This window comes from Lipophrys pholis, assembly GCF_963383615.2.
Source record: "Lipophrys pholis genome assembly, contig: SCAFFOLD_24, whole genome shotgun sequence".
Classification (NCBI taxonomy): domain Eukaryota; kingdom Metazoa; phylum Chordata; class Actinopteri; order Blenniiformes; family Blenniidae; genus Lipophrys; species Lipophrys pholis.
Genome location: NW_028291924.1, coordinates 544,594 through 568,114, shown reverse-complemented (window position 1 = coordinate 568,114; position 23,521 = coordinate 544,594). Strand labels below are relative to the sequence as shown.

At 43.0% G+C, this 23,521-nt stretch overlaps 1 protein-coding gene across 1 annotated transcript in view; it reads left to right on the top strand.

Moving 5' to 3' along the window:
• Positions 1-6,477: 6,477 nt before the first annotated feature.
• Positions 6,478-23,521, top strand: part of LOC308128372 (NACHT, LRR and PYD domains-containing protein 3-like) — a 532,150-nt gene continuing 515,106 nt past the window's right edge. Inside the window, exons 1-3 of the mRNA XM_080494072.1 lie at positions 6,478-6,624; positions 7,187-7,260; positions 8,481-8,600. Coding sequence (XP_080350198.1) covers positions 7,217-7,260; positions 8,481-8,600 — 164 coding nt within the window. The 5' untranslated portion in view covers positions 6,478-6,624; positions 7,187-7,216. The remainder of the gene's footprint in view (positions 6,625-7,186; positions 7,261-8,480; positions 8,601-23,521) is intronic.

Sequence of the window (23,521 nt, the reverse complement as noted above, 5' to 3'; positions counted from 1 at the left end):
ACAGAAATCTCTTTTTAAAATCAAAATGAAGATGTAACAAGGTAGACCAGGTAGCTACAACACTGAGCAGGGAGCATCTCCATGGCACTGATCTCCTTTGATATCCTTAGATCTCCTTTGATCTCCAAGAGGTGCCTCTCTCATCTGCTGAATTGAATCCACAGGCGGTAATGAGACATTGATGGACTCTGCCGCTCTCTGATTATGTCACTAAACACACCTGTGAGCTAAGTATTTCAGCATTTTCATAATTTTTATGTGCTGAAGAGTCCATTTTTTTACAGTTTGGGATTTTCTTACAGTTTGAGAGAGAGCATTGAGAAGAAGACAAACTGTCTGAGGTATCTTTCCATAAATGATTGTGAAGTGTTGTTATTTCCAGTGTTGGACAGTGTACTCATTGTACTCCATGTACACCCACCAACGACCCCTTGTATACTAGAAATGACAACTCCAGGTACATTTGTGTGGTTTTAAGAGTGTTGATAGTCTTCCTGGGGAAAACAAGTCAAATCAGGCTGCCTGCACTTCACACAGTCTGTTCTCTTCATGCTGACTTTGTCCTCTTCTAAATGGGACTAAACTGCTCTGTTGTCCATCTCCTGTTTCAGTCTGATGTCTTCACCATCAGGAGCAAGAGTGTGTGTCCTCAGAAGCCTGGTTGTTTCCTTTAATGAAGATCAATACACTCTCCTTCAGGAGGACCTGCTAAGTTGATCACTGGATATTGTCCATGTAGCAGTGTTACCTGCTTCTTCTTCAAATGGAACATTTATTCTGAAGAGTCTCCATAAGAATGAAAAATACATCAATGTTATTTTTAGTCATTTATTTTAATTCATACAGTATTTGCTGCTTAAAATGTAAAAAATAAATCTAAAGTAAAGTTTCTAGGTACTTTGAATCAAGTTTAAATATCGCATTGTTGGCCTGTTAGGTTTAAGAAAATATAACTTTTTCAAGACTTTGTGATTTGCAGCTTGATCTTGATAAGTCAATAGTTCATCTGTTCATCCTGACATTTCCATCAGAACAAGAGTGTTGACTTTAGTTTGTACTGTAGGCAGATATACTGTGTGAGAATTAGGCCCTGAATATCCCAAAAGTAGTTTTTTTTCTAAATGTGTAAAGCTGTGTACTCACATTATTACAGGTGTTCGAGAAATCTTCTCTATTATCATTAATTCATGTGTTTGTAGACATTGTTGTGCTGCATAAATCCTATCTGCTGGTGGAGAAACACTGGGTGTGAGGACCATGTGTGTGTGTTCTTAGATAAACCGCTTAATCTGCTGGAACTGTCTGTGCAGACTGACGCCCGGGGGATAGAAATGCATTGCGAGTCACTCATGATTACTAGATCAGGAAACGCCTATGCTTGTGTGAACCAACTGTGTGAATAAAAGCTGCAGGGAGACTGAAGCTGGACGGAGATATTCAGGAAGCTGAGTGAGTCAGACTTCATCTCCCCTTGCAAGTCAAAACTGTATGATGTGTGTGTAGTTCTTCACTCATCCGTATATTTGTCAGACTGCTATCGAAGAGTATTTTTCTGACACCTTCCTGTGTCCTGCTGCCTGGGCTCTCAGTCAGCTGGGACTGAATCTTTTCTTGGGGAGCCTGACAGAGCCAGCATGTAACATGGCCTGGTGATTGGCTCAGCAGCGATGGGGGCGGAGCCTCCTCTTTGTGTGCAGGAGGCTTGGAGGGACAGGTTGAAGCTTGTCCTGTGCTGCGAGTGAAGCAATGCCAGGTTGAAAGAGCTCCTGTGAGGCGTCTGCCTCCAGTTTTCTCTTCACAACAACATGTTGGATTCATGTTCATGTTTATTTAAAGACTTTTTTTTTTATAGAGAATCCTATAAATGATGAAACTCTCCGAAAATAGTGCTTCATACTCGGATACATCACTGAGGAGAAGACCCGGCCGGTATGGAGCTCATCTCTTCCGAAGCTTAACCAGGCTCTCCAGCAGGTCCTGCGTACCCACACTTAAGCACCCCCCCCTCGGACTAAACACTTCCAGCCCGCCCCGCTGGAACACCGTGCCCCTGGACTCATGGAGTAGAGAGAGAGAGAGAGATTTACACTGGACTTGGACTTATGTCTTCTTTGTAATTTGGAAAATCCCCAAGACCTGACAGAGTACCTGCTGAATGTTGTAGTAGTTTTCCTGGCTCTTGGTGCTCCGGCTGAGTTTAATGTTTTCAGGTACAAGTAAGCTGGGCCAGCTTCCTAAATCACCCACGAGGCCTTGCAAAGAAAGGTAAAGATACATCAGAGGCTCCTCTTACAGATCAATATCCTCGCTTAAGGGAGATGTAAATATTTCAGCTAAAGTTCTGTCTTGTAGACTAGAGGACATTCTGGCCTCAGTTATTTCAGACAGTCATACTGGGTTTTTAAAGAATTGCCACTCCTGTTTCAGGAATCTCTTCAAAGTCAGTGAAAACATTGGCTTTGATTCAAACTTCATAAACTGGGTGGGGCTTCTGTGTTCATGTCTCTCTGCTTCAATTCTCACCAAGTCCCAGGTGTCACACCCTTTCCGTCTTCAAAGAGGACATCAACAAACATGTCCTGACATGTCCAGCCGTTTGAGGAACTTTGGAAGCTTATTTAAGAGGACAAATATGTTTCTACACCGAAAACATGAAATGAAGAGCCAACAAGGAAACATTGAAACCAACGAATATAATCAAAGGATTAGATCAACAATTTATTCTAATTAATAGCCAAGGCCTTAACAAAATAAAATGACTGGAACTCCAAACTAAACACGACCGTTGAACAACATACCCGGTTAAACAGCAGCTTTTAAAACACAAGAGTCTACACTACGTACTAGTGTTGTTCCGATTCCAATTTTGTGTCCCGATATCGATACCCGGTTCCATAGTATCGGCCGACACCGATACCGATACTTGCCTATACTGCAGTGTTTAAAAAAAGATATGGCCTGTTTTTCCTCCAATTCTTAAGAACTGCATACTCACTTGGTTGTATAAATCATTGCTATCATGGCTTCATCTGGCTGCTTAACCCTTTGTGAAACAGGAAGAAAACACCAACACAGTAAATGTAGGACAACTTTTTTATTTCCTACCTGGTATGGGTGGAACTGAAAAAAGAATAAACTTTTCTTAAACCTGAGCTTTAGCTCACAAATGCCAAAAAATAGTGCAATATCCATGTACCGGTAAATACATGTAAAACAGTAGTTCAACAACAGTTAAATTTAAATTAAAATAACAAATAATATAGATATGAGGCTTTCCTTGGCATGCACTGAATACGTCACCATACATGGATCAGGAGTCGGGGCAGCAGTGAGTGAGAGTCGGGAGAGAGAAAAACACACGCTGCGTATCAGCGAGTTAATAGTTCGTACCTGCCGATACCGATACCAGCTTTTAGTGTGGTATCGGCCCCCCTCCCGATACTGGTATCGGTATCGGCACAACACTACTACTTACATTGAGATAAATCAGAGAAACTACAAGCAAACTAACTGAAATGATCAGCGCAAAACAACAAATCAGAAAAATTAGAATAGAGAATGTTGAAATCAAATAGAGACCTTTCAAAATAAATGACATTTTTCAGAGGTTTCACTCAAGACTCGAAATCTCTGATTTTCCAGAAAACTGCTTCTTAGGAGAACTTCTTAAATAATCCATCCATCTTGTATCCCCCTCATGGTGGTGGGGTACTGACGCTGATCCCAGCCTGCTATGGACGAGGACAGGACACACCTGGACAGGTCACCGTCTATCACAGGACAAACACACACACTCATGTTCACACCGAGGGGAAATTTACGTCACCGATTAACCTTACATGCATGTTTTTGGAGTGTGAAACCCATGGACACATGGGGAAACATGCAAACTCCACATAGAAAGGCCCCAGCTGGTATTTTAACCATTTCTCACTGAGGCGAGGGGGAAAACCACCGTGCCACTGTGTGGTCCTCTTCAACCATCCATACTTCCCTAATCTTATAGAAAATACCAGGGCCAGGTTATATGACCTATTTCACTAGAGGAATTTGCTGCTGCTATCTCAATACTGAAATCTGGAAAATCAGCAGGACCTGATGGATGATGTCATCTTCTTGGCTTTTGGCGCCCCAGCTCAGTCGAGTTGTTTGGTATCGGCAGTCTCCTCCCTCGTCCCTCTTCTTCCTGGTGTTTTCCCCTCTGAAGTGTTTCTTGCCTGTCTCTCTCTCTCTCTCCTATTTATTTCTACCTTGCTGCAGGGCAAGGCTGGCCACGCCCCTTCTGCTGTTCCTCCTTCTCTGCCTCCCCTCCCTCCACTGCTCACCTGCTATCTATCAAGTTATTCAAGCACTCACATGCCTGCTCTCTAGAAACACTCCAGCTCAACTTCCAGTAGCTGTGAAATAATCCGTTTCCTACGGTGGAAACAACTTCATCCTTTAAAGTTCTCAAGTGTATTTTTGCTTCCTGTTTTTTCACTTGATGTGGGCTTTGTTCCTGATGCTGCCTCTGATACTCCAGATCTCATCTCCGGTCCCAGGCCAGCCTCGCTCTGACTGGTACTTGATGAGGTCATTCCATCTTAGGGTGTGTCTGCCTGCTTGCTTTGCAGGGTGTCTAGGAGACGTCCGTCTCTTCCTGTCCCACAGTGAAAGCAGTGATTGTGTGTCTGCTTGCTAAGTGGTGTCCTCATCAGGGGCCGTAAGCTGTGTCCTAAACATGTATCCTGATGGGGAGACGTCGTGATTGTGCTGAAATACCGGCGGAAGAAGAAGCAGATTAAAAATAAACGTGATCCTAGGAATAGTAATCTTAGCGCCTCGCCTCTTAAAGACGGAGGCACAAGAATAAATATAAAAAGTTAATTCATTAATGCTTTAACAATCATTTTGGTAGATATTCCTGGTCTAAAACTCTGGTCTGTTCTGGAGTGTTTCCTCCTCCAGAAGCTCACAGAGCTGGCTGCATGTTTCAGCCACAATGTCTGGGGAACCAAACGTTCATATGCTGCTGATTTTCTCTGAGCTGAACAAACTGAACGCTTCTCTGCAAGGTGGCCGTACACATGTATGACAGAATGGAAGGCTTTCTCCAAACCAGCAGAAGATGGAGGGAGCGCGTCAGAAAGGGAAGATCCTCCATGTCTCCATCAGTGGAGGAACTGGCAGGTTCTGCTGTGCTCTCTCCTCCTGTAACACCAGCAGTTCCTGACCACTGGGAGGCGCTGGAGGGAGGATTTCAGAGCTCCTTTACTGAGATGGTTTGACCTCTGCCTGACGACCTCCGTCCGTCCAAGGACACATCAGTTGCTGCTCATCAGGGTCAGAGGTCACACTAATGTGGGAGAATGTGAGCATCCACAGACGGCTTGAGGATTGACGTCACTTCTACATGTCTGCTTCAGATAAAAACATGAATCTGAATTATTCCAACAGCTCAGTGTCGTAGGCAAGAAGTCTGTTTGTAACAGGCAGTGGCACGGCCACCCTGCAGCTTGTTCATGTTTAAAAACCTGAAGATATCAACCTGTGTATTACTTCAATAGCTTAGTATTGAATGGACAATAACACAGTAGCTCTGTTTATACATGGCACCAGGCCAGCTTCATATAAAACACAGTTTCATACAATATATATAGTCGGGGTCCCTGCTCCGTCTCTCCATCAGTTTGGGGTCCTTGGCCTGGAAAACCTTGAAGACCCCTGGTTATGATACAAGCTCTGAAGTGTGTCTGATGTTGCTTCATAAAGTTTCAGTTACAATCCAGGCTGGTCAACGTTTCATTAGCAGCTGTTTGGAGCAGTTTCATATTCATATTTAGGTTCATATTTTATTTTTTAAAGTTTTAAAACTCTCATCATTTCAGTTTTTTTAAAGCTGTTGTCTGTTTTTTTTCCCCATTACTCATTTTTGCTTGTTTTTCTTTTTCATTTGTTGTTTTTTTCAAAGTGGTTTTCACAAGAGACCAGATTCCTTTTGAAAAAGACTCTGGTGTGTAAATAGAATGAAAATAAAAGAGTGTAGAAGTGGTGGAAGCAGACAGACGGTGGGTGGAGTGGAGAGTCTTTGTTTCTCCACACAGACTGAAGCTGTCAGGCCAAACATTCCAACAGGTGAAACATTCCAACAGGTGAAGCTCCACCCCCTCTGACTCCACCCCCGACATCAGTGCACCACACCTCCTCTCTCCGCTTATGTCACCAGGCCCCGCCCCCTTCTAATGTGAGCCCTTCTTACCAGTGCAACCACAACACAATGTTGGTTTCAGTGTGATTCAGTGAAGCTTCAGGGAGCCGCTACAGAGGAGCTGAAGAGCCACATGTTGAACAGCTGTTCTAAGAGAAAACTCCTTCCTCCAAATAAAGAGTCAGACTTTATATTAAAGCTCCACCTTCACTTTAAAGTTCAGATTGACGTCATGAAGCAGGTTTCAAACAGGTTTTCTCAGGAATGTCCTCCTCTGGGTGTGTCAGAGCAGGAAAGAGAACGTCGACGCTGTCAGACATCAGAGACGGACTGAGACAGACGAAGACGGACTGAGACGGACGAAGAGCAGCTTCTTCTCTCCACAAGTTTCCTCACACGTGGAAAAGTGTCTGTAAGAAGAAGAGAAGAGAGTTCAGGTGAGAATCTGTCAGCTCTTTAGAAGCTTCCACAACGGAGCAAAAGACTTTCTAACTTCTCTTTTTCTCTTTCATTCACACCATCACAAACCTCTGACAGCTGCTTTCTTCTTCTTCACCTGTTGGACAAACATTTCATCCTCCATTTAACTCCTTTCTTCACTTCTTTTCTTCTCCATGGAGAAACTCTGAAAACATTCAGCAGTGGGCGGGGCTTCAGCCCTCCTTCACTCTGATTGGCTCATGTTTGTGTTAGTCTAAAACATTCAAACACACACACACACTCACACACACACACGACTCAATCATCTCATTATTTATCATCCAGACGCTTCATTTTTTTCCCTGAAAACTCCAACTGACATTAATCCTACTGATTGTTGTATTTTCCATGTTTCTATATTTTCTTCTCTCATCTTATTTCCTCTGTTTGTTCATTATTTATGCTTCTTGTTTTTCTTCTTTCTCTGTTTTGTCTCGGCGTGGTGTGTGTGTGTGTGTGTGTGTGTGTGTGTGTGTGTGTGTGTGTGTGTGTGTGTGTGTGTGTGTGTGTGTTGAGCAGGTTGGTGTGTTTCTCTCTGTCTGACTCAACATGTGGGACGTGGATGAAGAAGACCCACCAGAGTGTGTGGACAGGTAAGAGACGTCCCCCCCTCCTGCATTCAGTCAAACAGCAAACAGAAGAATGGACACTAAATGTAAACTCCATAGAAAGATGAAATGTAGTAAAAGTGGCTCTGCTGTATTGACACGTCTCAAGGCTCAGTGATTTCAAGTCATCCAAAGTGAGCTGAAGTGATTTCAACAGGCAGCAGAAAAAGAGCTGCAGTAAAGGACATGAGGTGCAGAGACATTCCACCGTCCCCATGATCAGTCCCAATGTGATCATGAAAGACACAAGGACAAGCAGTGGAAAGGACAAAGACTAGAAGATCATGTGTTGTCTTTCAGGTCAGAGTTTCTAACTCCTCTTAACCTGATCCAAGGTCAGAGCAGTGTCACCTTTCCAACAGGGAGTTTAAAGGAAGTGGACCTCTCCACATGACACTGAAGTCCAAACGTCCCACATCACTAACTTACAGTTTGGTCCACAAAGATTTGTCCAGAAACAAAGTTTGTCTCATTTTGTTCTGTATATTACCACAGGAAATAGAAATGAAACCCTCCAGACTTCAGCTTTAATTCAGTGGCTTCAACTAAAACATCACATAACAATGTGAGGAACTAAAGGATTTGAACACAATCCCTTCATGTCAGAGGCTCAAAAGTCACTGAACCAATGAAATAAGAGAGAATCAATCCTTCATCTCTCACACTTGTTGAAAAGCCTTTGCAGGCAATGACTGGCTGAAGTTGTGAACTCATGACGTCATCAGGCGCTCTCTGGGTTTCCTCTATTTTAATGCTCTTCCAGGCTTCACCGCAGAGCCGCTCACTTGATGTTGCTTTGTGGGCCTTTCTAATCCAAGTTTAGTCTGTAAGAGGATAAATGCAGGTTCTATTGGATTGAGATCTGGTGACTGACTGGGCCTTTCAGGAAGATTCTACTTCTTTATTCTAGAATCCCCTCATGGGTAGTTTTGGCTGGTTGTCCTCCTCACCTCAGAAGAGAGTAAGGGGACGGTGTTTTGTGACGTTTGGGGACAGTGTCAGGTTGGGAATAAATTAGAAAGTGACGAGATCATTGGTGGTTGAAATGTTTGACTCCTCATCACACAGTCATCAAAGTGTGTGTGTGTGTGTGTGTGTGTGTGTGTGTGTGTGTGTGTGTGTGTGTGTGTGTGTGTGTGTGTGTGTGTGTGTGTGTGTGTGTGTGTGTGTGTGTGTGTGTGTGTGTGTTGTGTGTGTGTGTGTAGAGGTGAGAAGCTCAGACACACAGCAGGGTCTTCAGTATCCAGCAGCTTGTCTATGAAGAGTGACCGGTCCAAAGATTATCCACTAAACTTCAGTGCTGAACCTGGACCTTCAGACACAAAGTAAGAAACTCTTTCTTTTCTTTTATTTCCTCAAAACCAGAGTGAGAGAAGTTGTGCTCACTCTAAGATTCACTTCCAGTATTTTAGTACAAGAGTCCAAACTGCAAACTGAGCAGCAAAGTCTGATCCTACACTCTTTCTAAAGTCCTATTTTGATGATGAATCTGCTGGTTTGAAAGTTTGAAGACAAGATTTGAAAGTTGTCAGTGATTGGATGATTTGGATGTTGGTTGAGAAGAAGTTCCAGAGTTGCTGGCTGGTGACCAGGGTGTGGAGCAGTGTGGAGATGCTGCTGGGTGAGAGGGAGGAGCAACAGTTGTTGATGTTACCAGGGGGGAAATATGCTGACTTTTTAACTTTAAAGTTATTTGACCAGAATCCATTTGGGAAACATGAAACATGTAGGATCCAGTTTCAGTTGTTGATGTTGATCTCTAATACATTAATACCTTTCTGAATGGAATTGGTCATGACACTCACACAAACACATAATTCCAGCATTTAAATTTAAAGGAACATACCAGTGTGTTGACCTCTTGCTGATTAATGATCAGTTTCACAACATTTAAGAATATTCTGGAGGTTCTAATCCTCTTTCTCTGAGAAAGTCCAGTCTTTTATTTTGGGCTGAATCGGTCCAATCTTCATCATTTTGCTTCAGCTTCTGCGACGCCATCTTTGATATCCCAGAAACCCTTGTGGCAGATTTCCCAAGATGATGTCAGTTAGGAAACATCAACACAGTTTGATGTTTGGTTTGTAAACATCAACTTTGGTGGATCGATTTGGGAAACTGCAGGTTGGAAATGAGTCCAAATGAGTGTTGATGGTCTTGTTTTGGTGTTTTGGTTTATTCTCTCTGCAGAAGGGATCTGTTTTATGGGAAGTACATTTTGAAGATTGTTTTTCTGGTAGAGTACCTTTAAATGTGGAACTACAGTTTCTAACTATTAAATATCCTCACAGTATTTTCACAAAGTCTGACTTAGAGAATCAAAGTCTCAGTTCTTCCATGTATCTTCCATTGTTCCAGTCAGTCTGTTCCTGATGTTGTGTTTGTTTTTAGCTCTGACTCTGGGTTTCCATCCAGCTGTGTGTCCATGAAGAGTGACCGGTCTAAGGAGGAACTCTATACCTTTAAATGTGGAGCAGGAAGTGGTGATGAGGGGTGAGAATCAGTGTTTGTCTCAGGATTCCTCATCACACCACACAGCAGCTTTAACAAAGTCAACATGTTTCTGCAGCATGAGCCAGCAGAGCTCCCAGCTTCTCCCTGGTGGCTCCGCCCCTCAGCATCAAAGACATCTGGACTCCACATTTATGGTGAGAACACGTCTCCATTCAACACTTTACTGTCACATCATGAGACAGAAGAAGCTGCTGTGACTTCCAGCTGAAACATGAAACAGACACTCAGCTTATTAGATCCATTCAGGTCCAAAGTGAAACAGTCCAACCTTCATCCAGCTTCCAGTCTTCACTGATGCTTGAAGCTGCTTCTGCTGGAGATCCCACATGAAGTGTGATTTGGCTTCACATGTTGTCCATCCTGCTCTCTGCACTGGATTTACACTCACATCTCAATCTGGCTTCAGTTTCAGCTCAAAGTCAACTCCAGATGTTTCTCTGTTCCAGCTGCTGGAGGACAACATGGTGACTTTCATGAAGAAGGAGCTGAAGAAGATGAAGAAGCTCCTGAGTCCAGATTACCCAGCATGCTCAGAGAGTGAGAGGGAGGATGAGGATGAAGAGCAGAGGAGCAGCAGAGAGTCATTTCTGAGGATCACCCTGGACTTCCTGAGGAGGATGAAGCAGGAGGAGCTGGCTGAGCGTCTGTGGAGCAGTAAGAGGATTTGATCTCTGTCAAACCCAGAATGATATTTTACCAGGTCTCCATTTAAAGGGTCCGGATCCCGAGCCCCCACTTTTTTTTAACAGACAGAGGACAATCTTCTCGGTGTCTGTTTAAGCTGGCAGGCGAGGAGATTAGCTCTGAATACTCTCAGTTTTCATTCCAGAGTCATCCCTCTCTTCATCTGGATATGCCACCCAGCACAGCAGCCCAGCTGATAGGCCGACGTAGCAGACACCCTGGTTCACTACTGCTTTCCTCTGGGTTCCACCTGCATTTGTTAGGTTTCAGAGAAATTCTTTAGTGACCTGGCGTAGGTCTCAAGGACATGGTTTTATTTACTTCAACTCTGCTGGAGTACCCTGTAAGAGTATTTTGTTTGGAGCACACATCAGAACCTTTAAATCCCGTTGAGAACGTTGGAAATCAGGACTGTCCACCGTTTAGTACTTTAATTACATGATGTTCTGCTTTATTAAAGCTTGGGAAAGGGCAAAGCATGCAGCAATAATGCAAGTAGATTAATATTGAATATTACAATGCTTTTATAGAGTACATCAAATGGTATATAAGTAAACATAATTAGTTTTAAACTAAAGTAGGCCCGCAAGTGAAAAAACATAAAATATCTTAACCTGGACTTCCATTGAGCTCGGTGAGACAGAGGGGAGACGTTTCCAGTTCATCCTCTCTGCAGCACCTCTGTGGTCATGGTTTTAGCAACCTGTCAGCAACTACTGCTGTGAATGAGAGGAGAAGAGAACTGAAGTGTCCCAAGCCGCTACATTTCCTATAATATCAACTATCAAAAATCCAGAATCTTGTTCGTAAGGGAAAAATCTTGTTCAAAAAGGAAAAAACAAATAACCTGGGAAAATTGGGGAAATTTTGAACTAAAAACCAAGATAGAAATCCATAACACTAAAAAATGGGAAGAACAGGAGCTTGAAAAAAATTAAAATATAGAGGGGAAAATTAATAAATTGGAAAAAATATAAACAACAAAACAAAGAAAAGAAAAAGAAATAGAAATAGAAATAGAAATAAGAAATAAAAATTTGGAAAACAAAAACAAAGAGGAAAAACAAAGAAAATGAAAGCTGTAAGCAGCGTTTGTCGGGACCTCGCCCCATGGCCCGTCGGGGCCTTTAAGTGTTCTTCACCTGGAAATCACACAGGTTCCTCCCCAGGTGTCCCTGACCTGGAACCTGGTCTTATCTCACAAAGAGCATGCCATCTCCTGCTCCTGCTCCTCCTGCACCTCCTCCTCCTCCTGATCCTCCTCCTCCTCCTGCTCCTCCTGATCCTCCTCCTCCTCCTCCTCCTCCTCCTCCTCCTCCTCCTCCTGCTCCTCCTCCTCCTCCTCCACCCTGTGCTGGAGGCTCCGCCCCTCTGCAGGGATCTTTGGGATCATTATGTTACATTACTGCATGGAAGTGAAGCCAGAGTATTTTATGAAGTAATCATGGAACATGATTGTAACTAACTTCACTTCCAGGTCTTGTATGGCGTTCTGACCGCAGGCTGAGGTCTGCATGAGACAGCAGGGGGCGCTCCGCTATGAGACGCATCATTAATAGAACTTCTTTCTCATGAAGCCAGACTTTTGCTTCATCAGTAACTACTAAACAAACCACATACTACTGTAAGTGAAAGCTTGGATTTGTGGGCATAAAATGAGCCCCTCCCCCCCTCACCCGCCACCGAGCGCTCTGGAACACCCACTGGGCAGGGTGGTGGTGGTGGTGGTGGCAGTACAAGGCAGTATCTTCCAAAGCTTCCAAAGTTGTGCTCTGTTTTTCAGCCGTCCTTTTAGAAGATTTACAGTCCAAATGATGTCTGAAGGTTTGAGTCAATTAAAGAAATATTAAATTAAAATCATTAAAAAATGATTCAAGCTCAACCCAGGTTTAAAAACAGAGTTGGACGAAATCAAGATGATTAAAATATGTTGCGAGTCCAATGGCCGAGTCAAATAACAAGGAGTGGAGACAAGTGTTCCCTTTATAGCTGTCCAGCCTGGAAGCATAGCTAGAGCTCGTGACGTCTGGTTAGTAACAGGTAACTTGGTTCTAGTGGTCCGGGTTAACACGCCCAAGGATTAGGCAACAAGGCAGGAGCTTCAAAAGCTGAACTCGGCTTTATTTCCACTATTGCTCTACAATCACGGGATACGAATCCCTGTGAGCGGGCGAGCTCCGACCGGGTCACTACCAACAACACACGGAACTTTAGACATAGAACTATAGACACAGAACCACTTCATAGAGCTACACTTAACAGATTCTTCCATGAACACACCTTTCTCCTACATCACAGTTGGATGTTTTTCAACTCGTCACACGAGGGCAGTATTGCAACACAAGTCTGTGTGTGTGTGTGTGTGTGTGTGTGTGTGTGTTCCGTCTCAGCTTGGCATGCAGCCGTGAGAGAGAATCAGCACTGCTGATGCGGACCTCTTGAAAAAACGATTGTTAATGGAGAACCGTTTAAAATAAAAACAAAAGTATCCCCTCATTCAAAACGCAACACCAGTACCTATGTATTGGTGTATTTTCATCAAAAGCCACGTGGACGAGGAGGCGGGATTTGGTGTTCAAAACTTTGACGGCTAATAAAAACAGAACCGCTCCATGACTGAAAATGATATTGGGGATTATTGAGGAGGAGAGTCTTTTCTGTCATTTAGTAGGTTTATGAAGTCAATAGATATTTGTGCTCAGATTAGCTCGCGTTCGCGAATCTTATTTTGAAAGGCAAATTACGGACTTCCTGTCAGATTTAGGTCAGGGGTTCCAGCAGGTGATTTGTCAGGCTCGATGAGACAAACAATTGAGTTTTAGTTTGATCTCTCTACGACATTCCTAAAGGCCATGGTTGCTGTTTAAGTGTTTTTGGTGGCTGTGGTCGTGCTTATAGGTGGTGCTAAAGAGCACATTTTGGCTCTCTGGGGGTTCATTTTTACATTTTCTTATGTTATCCAGTGTTAATGAGCATGCCTAATTTGGTGAGTCCTTGAGCATGTTTAGGGGGTCAAATGTATTCTCCTTCAAAGGTTGAGGGCCGTTTTTGGTAGAAAATTGTACTTTGAAAGGAAAACTGCGGACTTCCTGTTGGATTTAGGTCTGGGGTAACGGCACGTGATTTTTAGGTCTCAATGAGACGAACAATTGAGCTTCGGTTTGATCTCTCTACGAAATTTCTACGGGCCATGGTGCCCGTTTTGGTTTTTTGAGGTGGTGCTAGAGAGACATTTAAGCATTCTGGGGTTTAATTTTTACATTTCCTTAATTCTATTGGCAGTCTTTATGAGCGTGCCAAATTTGGTGAGTTTATATGCAAGTTTGCAGCAAATAAAAGAGAATAAGAAGAAGAAAGATTACAAATACAATAGGGTCCTGGCCTCCAGGCGGCCTCGGCCTTTCTGCTCGCTCCCTAAAAAAAGGAAAAAACGGGTAAAAAAAAGAAAAAATGCTGTAATTGAGAAATCTGAATTCTGAAATCCAGGTGTAAATGGTATAATCCACATCATAGATAAGAAGGGAAAATCAACTAAACCTTTTTAAATTCAGGATGTGGGGTGTTTAGGAAGGATATTTTGCGTCCCTGCAATGAACGACTCTGCTTGTGGCTTGGTGTGGTAATCTTCACTCCACAGAGTATAATCCAGAGAGAGTTTTCTGCTTCAAGTGAAACACTTTCTGACTGTCAATATCTATTGTCCAAAGCAGTCCTCTGATTCTACCAGGCAACGGGGAGTCCTCTCCCTACAAAATCCCCCGAAATACCCAGTAGCAGTTTGGAAACATCTTTTCTAGCCCTGATTTACATACAGACTTACATAATGGAAACATACACAGTCAACTTCACAGGATTGGTGCCCACATTTCACCAACCTTCATCATTGGTTTCACAACTTTGCATAGGTGTACGTGACTTCTAACAGGCATCACTGCTGGGAAACGTCCGTATTTGTCATGGGACGGAACTGAGGCTCAAGTGCAGACAGCAAAACAGGAGACACAGAATTTGAATTACGGATTTATTTAAACTAAAAGGGCGGGAACAAAAAACCCTACTAAGGCAAAAACTAAAACCAAGAAGAAAACAGAAAACGATCGGGAAACTCCTGACGGAAAAACTACTAGAAAACAAAGTACAAACGATCGCAGCCAAAGAGGACGGGCGGAGGAGTCTGGCACAGGAGTGGGGAGACTCAGCTGCAGAGTGGGAAGGTTAGAGGGGATCGTAGTTCCAGGCAGGCAGGAGGCAGACAGGAATCCAGTTACGCATAGGACCTGGCTGAAGTATTTTACGGTTTGGCGTCGGTTCATGTTCAACTGGTGTTTATATAGAGGTGCAGGTGGGGAGGCCACTCCCCGCCGCAGCTGGAAGCAGTTGAGTTTATTGGAGGTGAGGTCATGCCCATGAGGCAGGGAGGCCACCAGATGGTGCCAATGGACCAAATTAGGTTTGAGAAGTGGAGGGCATGACAGTATTTTGTGAAAGTCGTTACAACGACTTTTCTACCTTTAGTACATTTCACAAGTTTTTCCAGTAATAGTCCAATTTGTACAATTAAAAACACCTTTCCCAACCATTTGAATCATTACCTCATTACCAACGTCTGTTTTATTTTCCTTTATCTCACTTTGACCTCTCATAGTCAAACACAGATCATTAAAACACATTAACACGCACACACATTTAGAGCTGCTGCATTGAAAGCTGGCTGCACTCTGCTGCTTTGTTATTTCACATCTGGTAAAACCATTTCCTCTTGCTTCTTCCCCAAAGGCCTTGCTCTTGGGCATCCTGAACTCAGAGTTGTGTCCAGTTGCCCTGGGCCTCCTTGGACCCCATCTCCTATAAAAGCTTCTTTCTGTGGAGCGTTATAAATGCTGATTCGACCTTTCCTGACATCTCATTTCCCAGGATGGAGATGAAGCTGAAATGTTCTCAGCTGGAGCAGAAAGCAGTCAGAAAATGAGTCCATCCAGAGAACACAGGTCATTTCCAGGTCAGACACAGAAAGTGTGAAACAGGCAGAAAGTCCAAAACAAGCAGCAGAGAAGAGGAGACACAAAGAGAGTTCCTGAACTCTGCTGCTCATGTGATGCAAACATCTGCATCAGATCAGAGGCTGTTTGGTCTCCACTGAGGAGCTGGATGGAGCTGATGGAGGAGAAACATCTCCACTAACACACTGTCATCTTCACATTCAATGTCAAACACACTCAACTCATTCCTGCTTTCTTCTTTTCAGGAACTTCTGCTGGAGTCTGCCAACAGAAGGTGAAATGTGCCCTGAAGGAGAGGTTCCAGGTTGTGTTTGAGGGGCTCTCTAAAGCAGGAGAGTCCACCCTCCTGAAGCAGATCTACACAGAGCTCCACATCACAGAGGGAGGGACTGCAGAGGTCAATGAGGAACATGAGGTCAGACAGATTGAAACAGCATCCAGGAGAGCAGCCAGAGCAGAAAGCAGCATCAGAGCAGGAGACCTCTTTAAAGCCTCACCTGGAAGATCTCCACCAATCAGAACAGTGCTGACAAAGGGAGTGGCTGGCATTGGGAAAACAGTCCTGACACAGAAGTTCACTCTGGACTGGGCTGAAGACCAAAGCAACCAGGACGTCCACTTCACATTTCCATTCACCTTCAGAGAGCTGAATGTGCTGAAGGAGAAGAAGTTCAGCTTGGTGGGACTTGTTCATCACTTCTTCACTCCAACCAAAGAAGCAGGACTCTGCAGCTTTGAAGACCTCCAGGTGCTCTTCATCTTTGACGGTCTGGATGAGTGTCGACTCCCTCTGGACTTCCAGCACCCTGAGATCCTGACTGATGTTACAGAGTCCACCTCAGTGGATGTGCTGCTGACAAACCTCATCAGGGGGAACCTGCTTCCCTCTGCTCGCCTCTGGATCACCACACGACCTGCAGCAGCCAATCACATCCCTCCTGACTGTGTCGGCATGGTGACGGAGGTCCGAGGGTTCACTGACCCACAGAAGGAGGAGTACTTCAGGAGGAGGTTCAGAGAGGAGCAGCAGGCCAGCAGGATCATCTCCCACATCAAGACCTCACGAAGCCTCCACATCATGTGCCACATCCCAGTCTTCTGCTGGATCACTGCTACAGTTCTGGAGGAGGTGTTGAAGAGCAGAGAGGGAGGAGAGCTGCCCAAGACCATGACTCAGATGTACATCCACCACCTGGTGGTCCAGGCCAAAGTCAAGAAGGTCAAGTATGATGGAGGAGTTGCCACAGATCCACACTGGAGTCCAGAGAGCAGGGAGATGGTGGAGTCTCTGGGAAAACTGGCTTTTGATGAGCTGCAGAAAGGAAATCTGATCTTCTATGACTCCGACCTGACAGAGTCTGGCCTGGATCTCAGAGCAGCCTCACTGTACTCTGGAATGTTCACACAGGTCTTTAAAGAGGAGCAAGGTCTGTACCAGGACAAGGTCTTCTGCTTCATCCATCTGAGCCTTCAGGAGTTTCTGGCTGCTCTTCATGTCCATCAGACCTTCATCAGCTCTGGAATCAACCTCCTGGATGAACAACAACAAACAGTCCTGATGGAGAACAATCTCCACCATGTCCATCAGAGAGCAGTGGACGAGGCATTGAAGAGTCCAAATGGACACCTGGACTTGTTCCTCCGCTTCCTCCTGGGTCTTTCACTGCAGACCAATCAGAGTCTCCTCCGAGGTCTGCTGACACAGACAGGAAGTAGCTCACAGACCAATCAGGAAACAGTCCAGTACATCAAGAAGAAGCTGAGTAAGAATCTGTCTGCAGAGAGAAACATCAATCTGTTCCACTGTCTGAATGAACTGAACGATGGTTCTCTGGTGGAGGAGATCCAACAGTCCCTGAGATCAGGACGTCTCTACACTGATAGACTGTCTCCTGCTCAGTGGTCAGCTCTGGTCTTCATCTTACTGTCATCAGAAGAAGATCTGAAGGAGTTTGACCTGAAGAAATACTCTGCTTCAGAGGAGGCTCTTCTGAAGCTGCTGCCAGTGGTCAAAGCCTCCAACAAAGCTGTGTACGTGGGTCATGAACAAATATGTAGAACTGAGTCCATGACAAACATTGAACTGGTTTTCATTGTTGCTTCTTCTTCAGGTTGAGCGGCTGTGGTCTGTCAGAGAGAAGCTGTGGAGCTCTGTCCTCAGTCCTCAGCTCTCAGTCCTCCAGTCTGACACATCTGGACCTGAGTAACAACAACCTGCAGGATTCAGGAGTGAAGCTGCTGTCGGCTGGACTGGAGAGTCCTCACTGTAAACTGGAAGCTCTCAGGTTCTGACATTATTGATCATTAATATCCACCACTCTCTGTTCTCCTGCTCACATCTCTAGAACATCAGTAAAACATCTCAGTAGAACACTGCAGCCTCTTGATATTTTCTCCTCTATTAATCAGGAAGTAAAACTACAAAGTAAAGTTTCCAGTGTAAGTTCAGGTGGAGAGCAGCAGCTTTACTTCCTCCACTCACTGTGTTTGTGATGCTCCATGTCACAGAGTTCTGCCTCAGACTCTGACACCGACACGACTACGAGCAAGAACACCACACATGAGACAAGCCCAGCAGCAGCAGGACACTCACTTCAGGTGTGCTCCTGTGGCTGGATGAAAATATCATCACTTAGGAGGCTGAGGATCCACCAAGGAAAGAGAGGAGGATGAGAGAGCAGAGGCAAGAGCCTCACAGTGACCAGTACTTCTTATGAAGCAACCAGTCAAATCAGTGGAGTGAAGCACAGCGACGGGACAAAATAGAATAGAATAGTTTATTCTAGTGATGGCCAGATGAAGCTTCATGAACCACTGTCTTTACTTTCTGACCCTCACACAGAACCTGTGTAGTTTTCTTCTTTTCATTTTAAATGAATATAATCTTAGGAATCCTACTGTCACTACTTGCTGTCTTATTAATGTGTACAAGGGTGGATGAAATGTCGACCTCTTCTATGTCAGGAACTCTGAAATTCTTCATCCTTTATGATTAATTGTGTTAATTGTTATTAATTTTACTATGACTTCAAATTCCAATGAATAGTTTTGTTTGGTCTATCTTGATGAGACTGATATAAATTGGCATCATTTCCTGTTAAACAGGTGGTGCCCCGAGGTTTTCTGATGCACATCAGATTCCATTTTTTGTTCATGATCCATGACTCTTTGATCATCACTAATCAGTGTTGACACAGTTACCTTGAAAAAGTATTCTAATTACTGATTACTAGTTACTTTACTAATTACTTGTTTTTAAAAGTAACTAAGTTAGATTACACATTTATTAACAGCTGTCGACAACACCCCATCCTCTGAACATAGAAATTACAACCAGTTTTGCCAAAAGCTCTGCTGACCACTGCCTCCTGCACCTGCTGATACATATTTAACCTTTGACCTTCATTCTTTGTTGTATTTATAACTGACTCACGCTTTTATTATCAGATTGTTACTATTGCAGCTAGTTATTTACGTGGTGATGTAGTTGTAGTCTGTTGTTGCACTATTTATCTATTTATATATTTGTATATTTGGACTATTTGTGCTATTCAACCTTTTAATTTCCCCCCTAGGGGACAAATAAAGTCTTTCATTGATCGATTGATTGATTGAAAAAGAAAAAAAATACAAAAAGAGTTCAACATCTCTGCAGTTCTTGTAGCAATGATATAGTTTAGTGTTGACATTTCTTGGTTCCAATTATTTTGTGTCACCTGAACGCACCATTAGAGCAAGTTGGTCTGTGATTGGCTGAGAGTGGAGAAGGGGGCGGGTCAGGTCAGACAGCATGCTCTGTGTGTGTCTGTTAGTTTGGAGGAGAGAACGAGCAGCCGCTTCTGTTTAATAATAAAGTGTCTTTGTAGAGAAGAAACTCATCCTGCTGGACGCCACAATAGTAATGCTACAATAGTAATGCTACAATAGTAATGCTACAATACTAATGCCACAATAGTAATGCTACAATAGTAATGCTAAAATAGTTATGCTACAGTAGTAACGCTACAATAGTAATGCTACAATAGTAATGCTACAATAGTAATGCTACAATAGTAATGCTACAATAATAATGCTACAATAGTAATGCTACAATAGTAATGCTGCAATAGTAATGCCACAATAGTAATGCTACAATAGTAATGCTACTATAGTAATGCTACAATAGTAATGCTACAATAGTAAGGCTACAATAGCAATGCCACAATAGTAATGCCACAATAGTAATGCTACAATAGTAATGCCACAATAGTAATGCTACAATAGTAATGCTACAATAGTAATGCTACAATAGTAATGCTACAATAGTAAGGCTACAATAGCAATGCCACAATAGTAATGTCACAATAGTAATGCTACAATAGTAATGCTACAATAGTAATGCTACAATAGTAAGGCTACAATAGTAATGCTACAATAGCAATGCCACAATAGTAATGCCACAATAGTAATGCCACAATAGTAATGCCACAATAGTAATGCTACAACAGTAATGCTGCAATAGTAATGCTACAATAGTAATGCTGCAATAGTAATGCTGCAATAGTAATGCTACAATAGTAATGCCACAATAGTAATGCTACAATAGTAACGCTACAATAGTAACGCTACAATAGTAATGCTACAATACTAATGCTACAATAGTAATGCTACAATAGTAATGCCACAATAGTAATGCTACAGTAGTAACGCTACAATAGTAATGCTACTATAGTAATGCTACAATAGTAATGCTACAATACTAATGCTAAAATTGTAATGCTATAATAGTAATGCCACAATAGTAATGCTACAATAGTAACGCTACAATAGTAACTCTAAAATAGTAATGCCACAATAGTAATGCCACAATAGTAAGGCTACAATAGTAAGGCTACAATAGTAACGCCACAATAGTAATGCTACAATAGTAACACTAAAATAGTCATGCCACAATAGTAATGCTTTATTACTAACGGTACAATAGTAAGGCTACAATAGTAACGCCACAATAGTAATGCTACAATAATAAGGCCACAATAGTAATGCCACAATAGTAACGCTACACTAGTAATGCTACAATAGTAACGTGACAATAATAATGCTGCAATAGTAATGCATGGTGATTTGGAGAAGTAACTTTAATCTCATTACTGGTTTTGAAATAGTAACTCGTTAGATTACTCATTACTGAATAAAGTGTTCATATCACTGTTACTCATCATTATCAACAGTCAAATTGCCTGATGTACAACCAGTGTTCCCAACAACATCAACTGTTTACAAAACAATCAGGACAACAGATTGTAATACAGACAGTCCAGAGTACAGAGCTAGGGCAAGGTGGAGGTTCTAAAGCCTCCACCTAATGGATGGCAGGTGTGCAGACACAGTTTGTGAACCGGGCCAGGGAGAGTGGCAGTAGGAGGAAACATTTATTGTGGTAGAGGAACTCAGTATTGGGCGAGTCATTGAGGACAGGAATCAACAATTGGACTGTGGATATCAAATAAATACTTTGACATGTCCAAAGTAAAAACTGCTGATTGGACCTGATCAGTGTTGCTCCTGAATACGTTCTAAACAAGTTACCTGTCCTCACCAGAGCAGCACCTTAAATAGGTTAAGGTGCTGCTCCACCTCCTCAGCCTTACTCCACTTGACTCTACTCACTTTTGACACTTTCCCACTACATGATGGTCCCTGCTACCAGGTACTTTCATGGTACACCGTAGTACACTGAGGTTCCAAGCGAGCGAAGACGAGGAGACGGCAGGCTGCTCATTCACCCGCCATTTTTTAAACCTGAACACAATAAAAAACAAAAACGGACCAAAGTCTGCAGCTGTCCTGGTGAACGCTGTTTAACCACATTTCTATTAGAATTTAAAGTATCGTATGGTTTGTTTTTCTTATTTTAACATCAGTAGCTACTAACAGCTTGTGGCAGAAGTCACCAGTTAACAGGAGGACAAGTGAAACCGAAACACCGGACAGTGAAGCATCACATCGGGGTGATTACTTGTGCATGACGGAGAAAGCTCCGATGACTCCGCCCACGCCGTGGTCGTTCTATTGTAATGGAAAACAAGTGAGGCTGAGTGGAGTAGAGGCAAGGCCAGTAGGGTCAAGTGGAGTAAGGCTGAGTAGGAGCTGGTGGAAAAGAGCTATTTATTACAAGTGACTGGGAATCAGAATATCTAGACAACAATGTGAATAAAGCTGTAAGAAATGCAGAATTAGGAAGAAATGTTAAACAAAGAAAACAATAACAAAGATCATCTATTGATCAAAGAAGGATTAAAAGATTCTGTCAAAAGGAAAAATACAGGATACAGAGAATCTATAAAACACTAAACTAAAGAAGTGGCACATAAATATGTGAAATACATAAATAAGTTAACTACAACTAAGAAATGATTTAAATAAATATGAATAAAAGTGGTGAAATGTAAGAAAAGAAGAATCCTATTAAAGACACATGGAATCTATTAAAGAGTGTAAAGAGAAAGACCCAGAGACATTTCATTAGTAAGGAAGAAATCATAGAAATTATTATCAAATGTAAAACCAAATCTTCAGATTGAGACTAAATGGAGATGAAAACAGTAAAGAGGGTGATTGAGTTTATCTCCAAACTACTGACACACATCTGGAAACTTTCTCTCTTTATTCAGGTTGAGGGGCTGCAGTTTGTCAAAGATTACTGCATAGTGACAAACCATTTAAAGACATTGGTCGTACTTAAGACAGGCTGTATCTAATGACATTTTTTGTGTTCTCTGTTTATTTGGAAACATATCGAACTACATGGTGGTATCGATATCGTTACCAGAATGTTGGTATCGTGACAACCCTAGTTCTATGTTGTATAGTTCTATGTTTAACCCTTTATTTTACCAACAGCTACACTGAGATATACCCCAAAGTTATAAAATATTCAGGAAACAAATGTTGAAAGGTTTGGAGTTCAGTATAGAAGAGTTTGGAATGAAATATTCACACTTGTTCAACATTAAAGAAAAACTTTTAGAGTTTAAAATATTTAGGAAAGAATAAAAACACAATAACTGTGTGTGTGTGTGTGTGTGTGTGTGTGTGTGTGTGTGTGTGTGTGTGTGTGTGTGTGTGTGTGTGTGTGTGTGTGTGTGTGTGTGTGTGTGTGTGTGTGTGTGTGTGTGTGTGTGTGTGTGTGTGTGTGTGTGTGTGTGTGTGTGTGTGTTGTGATCCAGATGTTGGAGGACAGAGATGGACTGTTCTCTGCAGCATGTTAGTGATCAGCATGTTGATGAGACTCTTCTCCTCCTGGTGGCTTCAGCTGTTTGGACTTTACATTTCTAAACTCTTCCAGTCTGAACCTTCTTCAGTCTCAATGACTTCAACATCAAACTTTGTCCTCTAATCTCACTTCTTTCTCTCTTTATTCAGGTTGATTTACTGCGGGTTGTCAAAGATCAGCTGTTCTTCTGTGGCCTCAGCTCTGAAGTCCAACCCCTCCCTCCTGAAACATCTGAAACATCTGGACCTGAGTGAGAACCATCTGCAGGATTCAGGAGTTGAGCAGCTGTGTGGTTTTCTGGAGAGTCCACTCTGTAGTCTGGAGACTCTGGGGTCAGTTGACTGTCTGTTACTGTTGTAGAAGGAGAAATGTTTGTGAGCAGCTGTGATGTGAGACTCTGATCCTGCAGTGAGAGATGGACTGAGCTCAGCAGCTTGTTACTGATGTGTGTGGACATGAGGAGGAGTGGCAATGTTGTGCTGACATGTGGAGGATGAGTGTGATGAAGATCCACAACAACAGAACAGCTCATTGATCAGGACACAGTAATGTGGAGCTGCTCATTTCTCCATCAACACATCTGATTGGTTCTCCTCATTCATTCTGCTGCTTTCTCTCTTTATTCAGGTTGAGGGGCTGCAGGTTGTCAAAGATCAGCTGTTCTTCTGTGGCCTCAGCTCTGAAGTCCAACCCCTCCCTCCTGAAGGAGCTCGACCTGCGTTACAACGACCTTGAGTATCCAGATGTGCAGCAGCTGGTTGGTCTTCAGCAGAGTCCAGACTGCAGCCTGCAG